Source organism: Cygnus olor, chromosome 1 (assembly GCF_009769625.2).
Source record: "Cygnus olor isolate bCygOlo1 chromosome 1, bCygOlo1.pri.v2, whole genome shotgun sequence".
Lineage (NCBI taxonomy): Eukaryota > Metazoa > Chordata > Aves > Anseriformes > Anatidae > Cygnus > Cygnus olor.
Window position 1 is genome coordinate 44,057,908 of NC_049169.1, and position 14,943 is coordinate 44,072,850.

Consider the following 14,943-nt stretch of genomic DNA (forward strand, 5'->3'; position numbering starts at 1 on the left):
ACTTTCTCCAACACCCTCCCCCACCCCCCCCCAGCCATTGCTACTGCAGGGCTATCAGCTCTGCCACTAAATGGCCCATCATAGAGAGTTAGAGCAGAAATAATAACAATCAGAGGTCTTAAAGTCTTCAGAAAAGAGTTTGAGGGTTTCTGTCAAGGAAGAGGTTGGAGAAGTATGTTTTGAGACTTTGGCTTTTAAGTGAAGTGGGGAACTTAACTGAACTTGTTTTAAAGGAGTTGAAGTGTGAGGGTGGGTTAAGAAGCAAAACCAGAAGTAGCCAAAGCCTTTGTTTTCTGATGAGACCTTTTTGAGAAAATCTACTGAGAAATTCTCTGACAGTGCAAAGTCTGAAAATGCTTCCCATCTCTAAAATGACTATCATATATTATGTGTACCATCTGTTTTTTTGGCTGTCTTTGCTCCATTGTACCATGGAAAATGCAGTGGAAATGTATTTCTCACAGAGGATATAAATATAAGCATTTTCTGTCTTGTAAAGCTATTTTGGATAAAAGGATTTCTCTTTGAAGCTAAGAATATCTATTGAAAATGCTCCAGTTAAGGAGTGGAAATGAATTAGTGATAGACTCCTCTGACCCTTGAGAAGGCAGAGGACCTATTACTTCAGCTTTTAGCTGTACAATCTTGATGTTTTTATTCAGTAAACTGCAAGTCAATAAAGTTCTCTTATACAGTGGATTTGACATTTTTTTGAAGCAGAGAAGCGAACTCACCAAGTTTGCACATGTTAAAAGATTACTCTCAGGATGCCATTTCTCTTTTATCCTGTCTGGAGGGTCACAGAATCCTAACTGACATGCAGGAAGATATTTTTTCTTTGGGGTGTTTACACAAGTCTCCTGCAGCGAAACAGGTAACCAGCATCTCTCAGACTGTAACCCTGTAGCCATCACAACCTGGCAGCTTGTATCCAGGGATGCTCTCTAGCACCATCATGACTTCCCTTATGAGAAGGAGTCTCTGAACACTCTCATTCTGCCTTTGCACACATCAATGCACACAGTAGCTGCATGCAGCTCAACCTTCCTTTTGAAGGACTCATCTGTCCTGGTAACAGCAAGGAAGAGTGTAACGACATGTTTTATGGTGTTCAAAGCTTTATTTGCATCAACAACCACTTAACCACCAGAGTGCTGAGGCTTATGTCACTTGTCTGTATGAGCACTGCCACCATGAGTGGCTCTGGTACAGTTGTCCAAGGTGAATACACTAGGTATGTGTAGTAATTGAGGTGTTCTCCAGTACATTGTTACATTAACCTGGATAACTCCAAGGTCTCCAGCTGTCTCACATCCATTTGTGGCCATGCCATTTGTGGCCATGACTCCATGAAGCAGAAATGACCCAAGGTATCTCTTTGTAGAAACCCTGAAGTCCTAGGAGTGCTCTGATCTCACCTGTTGCGTTAATGGGAAGGATACATTCTTTCCTATGATCCCAGTTTGAAATGCAGGTTCCTGCAGAAGCTGTCAGGTGAGCAGTAGCTCCAGATTGACAGTGCCTGCAATTTGGAGACCTTCAGGAATTCTCAGCTAGCTCAGTTCTTTCATTGCACCTAGGGTGTGAGTTAGGTTTCTAGACACAGCCAAGCCTTTGATGGTATGCATAAGAACATCAAAATCTTTCTTAAAAGCTTATGTTTTGTCCTTTGTAGTAACCCAAGCAGAATGTAAGATAAATGGATTTTAAAAAAATAATCAAAATGAGACATGCTGGGGCTGTCTTATTTCAGATTGCTGGGGAAGAATGTATGCCTGCTATAGTTTTATAGGTTTGTGGTATAAAAAGCAATTGCTAAGCAAGTCAGATCAATCTACCAGTGATGATAGAAACAGGCATTTTCTAGAGCATGATTCATCTTTGTAGTGTAGGTACCTGATTCAGATAGCAGCTATCTATTTTGAAAACACATAGGAGGAGGATAAATCTAATTCTAGTGTCTAGAGAGCCAGACATCTGTTTTTCTCCCCAGTCTCTGGCCTCTTTGTAAGGTCCAATCCTAGCATCCAGCCAAAGCTGTTTGCTATGGTTTTCTTGGGTTATGAATTCTCTTCCCCCATTACAAGCCGTGTTACTAAGGCCTCGCTGTACTCGGGCAACAGCAGAGCACATCCAGATCGGTGATGTGAAGCACATACTTTTAGTCAGTCCCAACTGGGACGTGCTTGGTGCCTAAGAGCAGTATTTAAATTTGAAGCAACATTAATTGTACTCTTTTCTGATACAACCTCAGCTGACCTGAGTCCTGTCATCTTCCTCTCTAATTTGAAGAACACAGCTGTGCTTCGCTGTTTTTAGACTTTGAATTCTTGTCCCAGTATTGTAATTGCCTTGTTTTTGTTGTTAGATACAGTTGCAAAGCACTACCTTACTATAATGATCCAATTTACTTTGGAGGATAATACCTATGCCTTACAAAATATGCAAGCCATGTACATAGAAATGTTGTTAAAGGGAAAAAAAAAGTCACAGGGAATTTAGGAGGAAAAAATCTTGGGCATTAAAAGATTAATCAGTCAATCCCAGGAATTGTCTGGCTTCTATTAGTATATGCAAGAGGGAAGCCCATTAAAGAAGCTGCTTTCAGTCCCCTGATTTTGAACTAACCCACTCTCTACTCCAGTCATCTCTGCTTAAAGATGATACCAGTGTAAAATCTGCATTCTGTTGCATAACTTTCAAGTGCACCAAGTGAAGAGAGTATGGCTGATGGCTGAACCTAGAAGTCTGATCAGAGTAGTATCCAGGCTGTTTTTATCCTCCTAATCTGGTTCTTGTCCCTGAAAGACCATCTGCCAGATGGACTGTCTTCTGCTACTCCTTCCCCATTTCTAGTGCCATCAGAACTCTGTCTTGTAGTGTAGCATATGTTATGCTATAATTTCCTTCCTAAAATTACTTAAAATTTTTATTTGCCAAATTTCTTGTGACTGCAGGGGTGCAGAATGTTGCTCTGTTTCTTCAACTTTCTTGTCTACTTCAAGAAATAGGTTATGATTATTGCATGTAGTCTTGTGTTAAATGGGAGGAGAACAGCTAACTCTAGAACTAAAATTGGTACCATAGCTGGAGTTTCCTGAAAGGTGTGATGGTGTGAAGCTGTTGAGCGCTCCCCTCTCTTGCCTGAACTCCCCAGATCCAAACCCTCTCACTTGCATCTGCCCACGCACTGATCAAGCTCTTTCATGTTGATTCACTTACTAACATAGCAGAAAGTTGCATTTGTATACTACCTCTATTGCTTAAACAAGCGTAAAAACCAAATTCAAGCTACAAACTGCCAGAAAAATAATTTACATTTTTTACTATTTACATTTTTTTGTTGGGTTAGGGTTTTGCTTGAATGTATGCAGACCAATTAGACTGGGTAGCCAGAGGGGTACCAGACCTGACATAAGAAACAGTAGGGTCATGCAATCAAGTTGTGCTTAAACAGCTGAGGATGGGGTAGGGGACAAAAAGAGAAGGGAGAAGGTCAGTGGATCAGTATCTCTAATCATCAGCAAACCATTCAGTCATCTCTGGGTGTATTCTCTAATTATGTCCTGAAAGAAACTGGGAAGAAAGAGCATTCCTCTCAGAGGAAGTTGCCCTTGTTTAATGGAGGGAATCCTGTCCTGCTGGCATGCTCTTTCCTTGAGGCTGGTATCTGTTTCTTAGCTTGGCTTTCTTTCCCTCAGAGCTCGGTAGGAGATAATTCTACTTATGACTGATGTAGTTCTATCAACGCCAGAGTTCAGCTAAATAATTTCCTGCTGAATTCCACCTAGAACTAAATATTCCTCCCCCTGCGTGTTTTTTTTTTTGACTCAGTAGCTGAAAAAGTGTTGGCTCAGTTTGAACTTGAAAATTAAGAAATGTTGATGGGAGGAAAAATTAATGGACTGAGAAAATTCGAAAGCTCTGTGAATCAGATGCATGAATTAGATTAGACCTAAAATTGAAGGGTGATGTTAACTTTTAGGCTCCTGAGCTTTTTTTGTCAGTTAATTTTGTCTTGAAAGGTAAAGTGCTTCACTTCAATACAAACAAACGAACCAGTCAACTAAAACAAACAGAAACCCAACCTTTTGTTCCTTCTAGTTAATGGGGATGAAACAGCTAACTGAACTCAACTTGGGGGGGGAAACAACGTTGGTTTCCATGCAGCTGAATCTGTTTAGGGCTAGCATGAGTCTATTGTCTGTGGGAATGCATAGGATTCATTTACACCTTAAAGTAGAGATATTTAACTTATGTAAGGAAGGAACATGATTAATAGTAAGCAAAAAGCTCTGCTAAATACCAGGCTAAAATTCTCACTACTGAATCAGCAAGTATTTTCATCTCCATGCTCTCTTGGTTCCAAATTGAATAGCTCTCCAGTAAACTATTCCTGTTACACTTTAAATTAATGTGCTAGAATTTCCAAGATGGTTCTGGTCTTCAAACATTTCCTGAATGTGAAGTTTTGCTAAGAAGTTGTTCAACCTCACTCTTGCTTCTCTTTGCATTGTAGAGCAGTTTGAGTGGGCATTAGCAAGGACTTCTATCTTTATTTAAATTTCAACAATACATTTGTTTTAACTTTGCTATTTGACATGCCTTAAAGATATAAAACCATTTCATGATTAGAAGAAGCTGACTTTGTGGTGCTTGGCTGTCAGTATCTGCTGACAAATGGGATGGTGAGGAAGAAGGGAAGGTGCAAAAGAGTAACTTCTACTACTTTTTTTCTTTCAGGCATATGTATGACCATGCTGCAAATATGTATCCACAGTTAATTAAGAATCCCGCAGTTCGAAGTGGAGTCCAGAATTTCATGGCGTATGTATTTAGTTCTTAGAAAATAAATTCTTCAAGACTTACGGTTGACATATATAAGGATTTTTCAATTTTATTCTCTTATAGGTGAAAGAAAATACATGCTTACTTTTCCTCTGACTGTATGGCATTAGTGTGTGTGAGGGAAAAATTCTAAACATGTTAAGGAGGTCATATATCCTTCCCTGATTCTGATTCTTTCAAGGAAATATTTATTACTACAAGTGGGTGTGGATAACACCAATGAATTCTGTAGTTTATTCTAGTGAAAATCCTTTTCTAAAAACTGGTATTTTGAATGTTACACTGAACAGTGTGGTCTCTTGGCACCTTAGTCTTTTTAACACATTCTTTCATTCCACTGTTAGAGTTTTGTTTACTATACCACTGATGTGAATTCTGTTCTAATCACAAAAGTCCTGATTCCTTTTTCTATTCAGCGGTATAAATCAAAAGTAATTCTGCTCAAATATTGCAGCTACACTGTTGGGGAGCTACAAGTGGGAGAACCAGGACAGGTACTGGGAGACTCAACTGTATTTAGCACTTATAAGTCTCCTTAGACTTGTATTTTCATCTATTATGAATACTTCTGTGAAACTTTGGTCATGTCTGCAGACTAATTTTTACATCTTACCTTGTTTTGTTTCCTCAAGCAATGGGGCTACATATCTGACTAATTTTGTTTATTGCATGTGTATCTTGTTTGTTTTTAGTGTATCAAAACAGAGTAGAAAAAAGCTCTTAGCACTCCCTTCCTATCATTGTATCCTTCAGCATTGCCGTCCTTTCTGTTAGAAAGATGATGTAGCTATCATATCTGTTTTTGTTTTGTTTTCTTCAGTCTAACTCACAACAGCAGCTGTGTTCCCCAAGATGCATTGTTGTGATGGAGGGGGCAATAGTAGGTGGCCTTGTATCTTTTTTTTTTTTTTTCTAATGCCAGTATCCTAGACTCCTGCTGTGTTGCTTCATTTTATAGCAGTCTTAACATGGGCTACTGTGTTGTGTTGAAAGCCATAGCTGTGGATGCTCTGATCATGTTCCTGTTTCCTCTGACATATGTCTTGTGTCTTTTAACTTTCAGACAGATAAATACGGCTGGTTTTATCAGCCATATACTGCTGGAAGAGTTTGTTTCCTTGCCAGATTCATTCACTCCTTTTTTTTCTTTTTTTTTTTTTTTTCCTTGCTGTACATAATGCCAGATAGATTAAGTCTCTGGTCCTGTGTTTATCTGGTCTTGACTTACTCAGGTTCCTCGTGGTGTGCAGCAAAGGAGGGAACTCTACGAGTTCCTCCTAATGTTGACTGCTCTTGCCTTTGGGTCTGTTCAGCTTCTGTTTTGTGCTGTAAACCTGGGTTATTTGACTTTGGCTGTAAACCTGGGTTATTTGACTAGTAACCTCTTGGTTGGATTTGGCACGTAGAATTATTGTTTGGCCTCCCACCTTTTCCTCAGAGGAGAATAGCAGTGGTTCTTAAGCAATGTTTTAGCACTGCCAGCAGAAAGCCTTTGTTGCACTTGTACCCAGGGGAGAGAAGTAAGGACTTCAAAGGTCAGTCTATTTTATAGAATAGGCATTTAAAAGGAAATAGGCCAGGTGAACAATCAAATGCTTGTTTCTCTTTACTGACTATAAGGGGATGCTAGATCTTCTATAGGTGGGGTCTCCCACAGAGGTGGAGTTCATCTCTCTCTTTGGCGCTGAAACGATGGATAGGGGTAGAGGCACACAGCTGTAGGGTACACTGCATGGATCTGAATATTTGCACCCAGACGATACAACCTTCATCCATGTCTACTGGATTTCCAGAACATGATTTGCCTCAAAACACTAGGAAGGTTTTGATCATCTGGGTCATAATGCAGGCCAACATTTGCCCCCTTCCCTGCAATATCAATTATACTCTAAAACAAAAGCAAGAAAACCCCAACCTGTTTGTTCCTCTGCAGGAAACAAGATCAATGGACAAGACAACAAATCAGAAATAATAAGGATGACCCCTTTTGGAGGCATGCTGGCTATATTATTGCACAGTTGGATGGTCTGTACATGGGAGCCCTCGAGTGGGCTAAACTGCACAAACAAACAGTAAGATTACCACATCTCTTTTTTAGTAGTTGGGTGTGGGATGTCAGAAGATGAAGATGGGAAAAAGGAATCTGATATTTTTAAAAAAGGGTGTTTAAAGATTAGTGACAAGTGTTCATTCTGCATGTCATTCAGCAAAAATTTCAGTTGCTGTGCAGTGTGGGTAGTGTAATTGAGCACTCCTGTCATGTCTCCCCAGGTCTTTGCACTGGACTTGGAACTCTTGGCGTCTTACCTGCTGATTAGATTGGGGGTGGCTTTTGTATCAGAGTGTGAATGTTGGAAGGGCAGACACTTCTAAGGTGTTTGCTGTCCTCACTTTAGAATTGTTATTGAGCAAATGACTCTAGGCATAGAGAGTAGCTGCAACAGTATGAATCAGCAAATAGGAACTGTGTTAAAGCTTTTGTTCTTATTTCCAACTGTTAGAGCTTCAAAGCTAGATTTTGCAGGATATCTTTCTTTGCTAAATTGTATCTCCCTTTCTGTTTTCCAAGTGTTCCGTTGCAAACTATATGGTCAGTGTTGTGTAAGGCCAAATGGGATGATTTTTACTTTTTTTATTTTTCTGAAAATTATTTTCTTCTTGTTGTTTTTAAACTTGGATAGAATTGTGTCCAGGATCATCAGCTTGTGTGCAATACCAGAGCTCCTTTAACTCCAATAGAGCTGCAGTAATTATAGTGCTTTCCCCGTAAGTCTAGTATGTCTAATTGGTTCCTCATTGTGAGAGGGAAGACTTGAGTAATTGCAGTTGACCCTTTTTTGTCTTGATTTCATCATACCAAGAATTTAGAGAAGGTGGCAGTAAGGAATCATAAGCAATTAGGTTTTGGTAAAATGCAAGAATCTCTCGCGTAGTTCTCATTCTGGACGTTTCTTTAGCAGGAACCAGTCCATACTGAAAGAGAAGACTGTAATGGAAAGATCTATCCTGTTGGGTCTGAATTATAGGGATGTTATTAAGAAACCTTGACTTTCTAGGAAAATAACTCATTCATTCCTTTTCACAGCACCTATAACTGTAGAGCCCTGCAAGGCTCATCAATTTTTTGTCTGCTTTGGAATCCTTTAGATGCAGATGGACAGGAAAAGAACTAGCTTGTATCTGAGCTATTTCCTTGAAATAGACAGGAACATCCTACCTGCAGTGTGTTTTCATTGATACTTTTTGTGTTTGGTATTAAAAATCACCGACCTCTGAAGCGACCAAATGATTCTGATCCTCTTTCAGACAGGGCATATTGTATGTCACCAGCACGTCTATACAAAATGATGCATTTAAGGAAAATTCAGTCATGGTTCAGTCTGAAATAACTGTGTCCTTTATTCTTGGGTTATATGCAGTGGATATTATGTGTGTGTGTATATATACACATATAATGTATATATACATTATATAAAATATTTATTTTCCCAGATGTGCTTGGAGCAGACAGTGGGAATTATTTCCACTCCTTCCTATTTCTTTCATGGATGATACTGCCCAAAGCTAAACTTACGTTTGCTTTGAATAAAAAGATACAGAACCAAAATTTTCCATGCATATATGTCACTTGTACTGCAGTTTCGTCTGTTTGCCAGAGCTAGTAAGTTAACATCAATCTAACTTTTGAGTATGGTTTGGACAGCTGTATTTGCACGTAGATGTTTGGTTTTCCTTAGCATCAAGGTGATACCTTACAGCTCTGCAAAAGTACATGCGATTCCCTTTGTTGGATATCATGTTACTTTTTGAATATTTTGAGGAGAGTAAGCCACGTAAGTGCTGTTTGTGCGTGTATTTACCACTGTTTTGGATCCCCTTCAGAAAATAAAGGTCTTGAAGATTTCTTTAAGGATAGGTCAAAAGATCTAAAGAGGATGGAGAAAAGGGTCTGTGTTTGCAAAGTCTGTGAATTTCTACACTGAGCACTGGATGAAATTGAACAAAACTATTTTCTCTTTGGAAGAATGGGAACAAGAGCTGTATCAATAGCTAATCAGCTTTTAGTCTTACCCATCTCATGTGCCAAGGATTTTTATCAGCACTAGGTACACCTTTTTGAACTTGCAAGTGTTTGAAGTCTTACATTTGCTGGATTAACTGGTGTGTGCTTATCTGATGAAGACATGTGAAAAGATACGTCTTTGCATTGTCCTGTACAATGTGTGGTAGGTTGAAACTATGCCAAGTCCACATAGTGCTTAAATGAGTGTTCAATTGTGTGAGTATAGATAAAAGTCACTCTGAAATGTGTCCTCTTCCCCCCTTCCCCCCCACAACTTCAAGATTACCTCACTTGAGCATTGTAGAACCATTATCTGCCACAAATAATCAGGTCTTACTATAGAGAGAAAATTGGTTTGGACTCAGAACTGTTTAATAGTAGCACTAGTATATAGCTTTTATTCTCTTATATATGGAGCATATGTATAATAGTGGACTGTTCTTTCTTTTATTATTATTATTATTTTTTAATTGCATTAAACATCCTGCAGGGCTGTTCTAGGTAGATACTTCCAGTAAGATCTGCATGAAGGCGGTGCATAGTGTAAATTTCTGTATTTTAAATTTGATGTTTACTGGTATCATTAAGAATGATGTCAAAATCTGAATACATTTTCATGTTAAAGTGTGAAATTATTCCATCTGGTTTAGCAACATTTTATATCCAGTAAACAAACCCAACCCTTTTGTCAGGATGATTTCTGAAGGAGGGGCACTCAAAGAACATTAAGGCTTTTCATCTGCCTAATGCTCTACCAACGCTGTGATTAATCTTGGGCTTGTCCACACAGGGAAATTACTCTTGAATAAGGAGGTGTAAGAGTTTTAAATACTACAATGATTCCAGGACAGCTCTCTATTTGTACTTCCTTATTTTGTATTGAGAATGCTCATGCATGGGGAGGTCATTGGAAAGCAATTGTTTCAGAATAACTAGTCTATTTTATTATACCACCTGGGCAAGCATTTAAGACTCGTTCTCTTATCTGCTGCCTTTTCTAAGTTTTTCTCCTTCAAGCTGATGGTAAGTTTACAATGGGAAAGGAAAACTCAATATAATCTTTTTCGCTTTTCAGGATAGTATCCCAGAGGATGTGCAACATATTCTAGCTAAAGGAGTTTAATGTCATGGCTATATCACCTCATTGCTTGTCATTTTAGTGCATTCATTTGCTCTTCTTCAGGATGTAAACCATGGCACACCGGGGTTTTCCTTACAATGCTATGTGAGATGAGAGAACGTGGATGACGAGGTTATAATATGCCCTATATTATGTACTGGTTATGATGTACACTCATGGAATCCTTGCTGGTGGCCTCAGATGATCTCCTCATAGGGAAGACTTCTCCATATATCCTGGAAAATCAGGTGTAGTCGTTCCCAAGCTGGGGCTTTCAGCCTGGTGGGAGGGAGATGCATCAGGCTGCTCCTGAAATAACCAGATTTGGCATACACTGCAGATGCCTGAGTCTCCTGTTTGAATGCATTGTTTTAGTGAGAAGCCCTGTGCACTGAGCATGTTAGATTTCTCTGATGTCACTTAGCATCAGACAAAACCAGATTTATCCTAGCAAAGCTAAGTCATGAGTTCTTGGAAATATATTGGAATTAATCTTGTTTGCATCTCAAAAGGGGAATGAAAACAGAACTCTGATGGATACTTAGCAACCTAGTTCCTCTTTTGTTTTGTCTGGCTTTGGGAGAAAGCAATTTCACCCAGTGGAACCCTAGGAATTTACATAATCTTTGCTGTTTTGTTCAAAAGGGTCTTTCGTTCCAGCTTTCTGTGGTTATAATGCTGTTAGCTTCCTTCCATAGCACCTTTGTTCTGGTTTGGATGGACTTCCTGGAATTTAATGATTTTATTTTTTTTTTAATTTCAAATGACCAAAAGATAGCACATAAATAGGAAACTTTTCAAATATATAGACAATTCTGAGTGATGCTGTAGCAGTGTCAGTAGATGTTGCAATGAAGGCAGGTTTTATGGAGGAGAAGATGGAGTGGTAGCAAATGGATAGAAAGAACAATTAAAATGTCTAAAGGCTGGCTGAGCATTCTCACATGCAATCCTGTTTCCTCCTCCTCCTGGTGGTAATGTTCACTCATTACTTTGCTGCCTGCCGTTTCTGTAACAGTTACGGCTGTAAATTAAACACTGGAAAACAGCTTCTCCTCACAGTGTGTTTGGCTTGCAGTCCTTTAAGTACAGCTGGATGGGGGGGAAAAAGGTGCTGAAACTGCAGCAAGTCTGTCTGTATGGATTCTACTAAGATAGCAGTTGTTGGGACTTGTTTGCAAATGATTCATACCACTGAGTTGCTTGAAACTATCCAAAGGTACATCTCTTGATTTTTATCAGTTGTGGCCTCTGCTGATCCCTGTCTATGACATCAAAAATATGATGAGCTAGAGCAATGTAACGTGTTCAAATTTGCTGTGGATTTTTCCGTGAAACTATAGCTGCTGTTAGGGCCTTTCATGGTGTGTAGTTTTAGTTGTTGTTTTTTTTTTCTTTTTTCTTTTTTTCTTTCCTTATCCTTTTCTCCCCTTTACTGGGGTTTGTAGCAAGTTCAGCTTTATGGTTTACTAACAGTGAGTTGTATTGCAAGCAACATGTTTCTTTGCTCTATGATTACATTCCATTCCAAAATTACTAATCATAATGCTACAATGATGTGTATTCTGTCTTTTCCTTGAGCCTTGCCTTAACTAAAAGCATGGTGCAAGCAAGAACAGGAAAGAGTTAGAAAACGGTCCTTGAAGGCTGAGGTTAGACCACTGTTAAGGTTTTATGTTTGAAGAGGCATTGTAAGAGAGGATGCTGAAGATTGCAAAATGAGCTGTGCATAATTAACCATGGCTTTCTCTAACCATAAGGGTTTTTTGAAATCCTGTAGTGGAATGCCTTTTGACTGACTTCCTCTCTTCAGCTTGTTCCATGCTTGATTAGTACTGTTAATGTATCTATCTTGCTTCCTTCCTTCGTTTCCTCCTTCTCAGACATGAGGATCTTTAATTGCGGTCTTTATTAAAAAAAAATCCAAGAGCTCACCTGAATGCGTGCTAATGTAAGGCTTTTCAAAGGCATCTAGATAAATAGGGGAAAAAAATCTTGTTACTGTGGGATAACAGTAACAGTAGATTTATCATAATATGCAATATGCTGTTGGCAAAGACACACAAGGTTTCCTAAATTACTGCTATAGCATCTCCTTTTTGTCCTCAACAATGTTAGCATTGGTAATGTCACTACAAGGGCCAGACACTTAAAGATACTTAAGTGCCTCATTCCAAGCTGGATTTTAGCATTTGGGCCTTGTGAACAGGTATTTTGTAGAAAGTATAAAAGATTCCTTTGAGAAGGAAAAAGTTCTTAACAGCTGAGTTTCTATTGACTGATGCTTCTGTCTGAAAGTGTTTGTTGTGGTCTCTTCTCTCTTTCTTCAGCCCCTGAGTATCTTTGATGTCCAGTTTCTGAATGCAGTTGGAGACCTGCTGGATCTCATTCCTGCATTATTTGAGTATTCTACGAGGAGTGGACAATGCAATGTGGATGCAGGAGGTCATGGGAAATACCAGTGGGATATGGGTCACTGCTCTGCACTCATCAAGGTGAGCACCAAGAAATTCAGCTCCAGTGATTGTGTTGATTCAAAATGCCATGAGTCTGTGTTTCTGTAGTCTTCACTGTTTATATTGCATGTGCCTGAAGAGATCCGTGTTGATCAAGGCGCTTTTATGCGGTTACAATTTGTACCTTCATGGCATTCTGGGTCCAGTTTTGCTCACTGGTGTTTGGTGGGAGGCAAACAACAAAAATAAAAACCACAGAGGCTGGCAGGGGAAAAGCTATTAGAATTACTAGGGAATGGGAAGCTACTGTGGAGAGGAAACTGGATGAGAGTAACTTGTTTCACCTAGCCAAGTGAAGGTCAGAAGGGGATACCATGAATGTTTACAAATACATTGGGGATATAAGTAGGGAAAAGGTTACTTAGTGCTGGCATAAGAACAAATGGGTGTGCGAGGCTGGTGGATGAATACAGTCTAGAAATTAGAAAAAGTTTTCTTAGCGTTAGCAGTGATATTCTGGAATAGCTTTCCAATGGGGGTGATGACAGGAAGAAAACTTCTAATCTGAGGTTTTAATACATCATGGCTGCAATTAAATTTTTCTATTAAAATTGTCAAGCATCTAGTCAGTGTATGGAGATTCATGTATTCCAGAGCAACAGTACTTATCTTCAACTGAGATGCATTCATTCAATATTTGACTGTAACAAAATGTTTGAGGTAGCAATAAGTCTTAGAAACAGGGAAATACTTTGAGAAGACATACTATCAATATGTATTTCTTTTCAAAATATATATGTACTTGCATTTGCTTCTGTGCTTGAACGTTTCCCAGAGGTGTTTTCACAGAAAGAGCATGTTCTAAGTTAATGTTCAATACATTTGTAGAGAGATGATTTGAATGCATAAATACAAAAATTTAAGAGGAAGAGGGAAACAAGACATGTCTTGGTACACAGGTACTCCAAAAAAAAAAAACCTAAGCTGTTTCATTTTGAACAATGACAATGATTTGAAAGCGACACATTGGAAAGAACTATCTCCAAAGGTTTCAAAAATTCATTGTTCAGTACACAATTAAAAAGCACAAGAATCTGCTCTTTCTTGAACAATGCAGTTAGTCGGACTGTTGTTCCTCCAGTTGTTCCCCCAGTTTCTATCAAGTACAAAACATGCAGAGTACGGTAGGGCCTGAAATGGTTCATCATTATGCTTCTGTTTTCCAGGTTCTGCCTGGATATGAGAACATATATTTTGCCCATTCCAGCTGGTTTACATATGCGGCCACTCTGAGAATATACAAGCATTGGAACTTCAATATAGTTGATCCATACACTAGCACCAGCCGTGTCTCATTCAGTAGTTACCCAGGTAAGGTCTCCTCCCCCCCCCAAAAGGTATTCAAGATGACAATGACTGTCCTTGGCTTGCAGATATCTTGTATGTAAAAAGGTTTATACCTCAACAAGCACTGGGTTCAACCTACTTTAATCCTTTTAGCCACCGGGAGGACAAAATGCCATGTTGAATTTTCAGGCCTAAACATCTTTTTTTTTTTTTTTTAGTTTTTTTTTTTGCTGTTGGCTAATCACATTCAGTGCTCAGAGTAGTACTAGTTAAATATTCTACTACCTCTCACGCAAACACGCTACTTTGAGTTCTGCTTTGTGTAGTGCATGGCCACCTCAACTTAGTACCTTGTTGACAACATTCATACATTTGTTAATAACGAGGTTTCGAACACTTGTGTGTAGTACCACGGTATGACTTGTGCTGTAGTAACATTATTAGACACTATCAAACACTAGCCATTTGAAATTGTAGAGACCTTTTTGATGTTGGGTTAGCAAACCTTTTTTTTTTTCCCCCTTTTGCAGCTTCTCTATAAACTGGCAAAGGGAAGTATTTTTAATGCATATTTTACGTGTCAGAAATATATCCAGCCAGAGTATTTAAAATTTCCCTTGGGAAGATGAGGCAGCATGTAGTGTTCTCAAGTTTCCTGGAAGAATATTAGAAATTATCGGTACTTAATATTTCAGTGGTAAAATATGTACTCTTGCTGTTTTTGTTAGCTTTTTAGTTTTTTAATAATGAACAAACAAACAGCTCAGATTAGCACCAAGAAATGTGAACATGGAAAAACAAAGCAAATTGAAGATTGTTTGGATGAGTTAGCCCTGCATAAATTTTTAAAGGTGGAATTTCAAATTCAAAAATGGCCAAGCACTCAAATCTGCAACTTTTTAAAGTGAAATATGTACTGTAGAAGGTCATTTGATTCTGACAATATTGTGTTGGCTGATGATTTCAAAATGTGCTTTGATGAATTACTGTGCTTGTCTTACTACAAAGGCAGGAGTCTTTTTTGGCTTGGACTCCTGAAACTGTTTCATAAAGCAGTTGGATTCATTTCACATTGAAAGCAATCTTTTTTTTTCTTTTTTTTCTGTGGG

The 14,943-nt window shown here is 38.8% G+C and overlaps 1 protein-coding gene across 1 annotated transcript in view; it reads left to right on the top strand.

Moving 5' to 3' along the window:
• The window catches only part of PLBD1 (phospholipase B domain containing 1), a 37,261-nt gene that overhangs the window by 9,827 nt on the left and 12,491 nt on the right, over positions 1-14,943 (top strand). The window contains exons 3-6 of the mRNA XM_040555115.1: positions 4,744-4,827; positions 6,782-6,920; positions 12,362-12,526; positions 13,714-13,858. Coding sequence (XP_040411049.1) covers positions 4,744-4,827; positions 6,782-6,920; positions 12,362-12,526; positions 13,714-13,858 — 533 coding nt within the window. The remainder of the gene's footprint in view (positions 1-4,743; positions 4,828-6,781; positions 6,921-12,361; positions 12,527-13,713; positions 13,859-14,943) is intronic.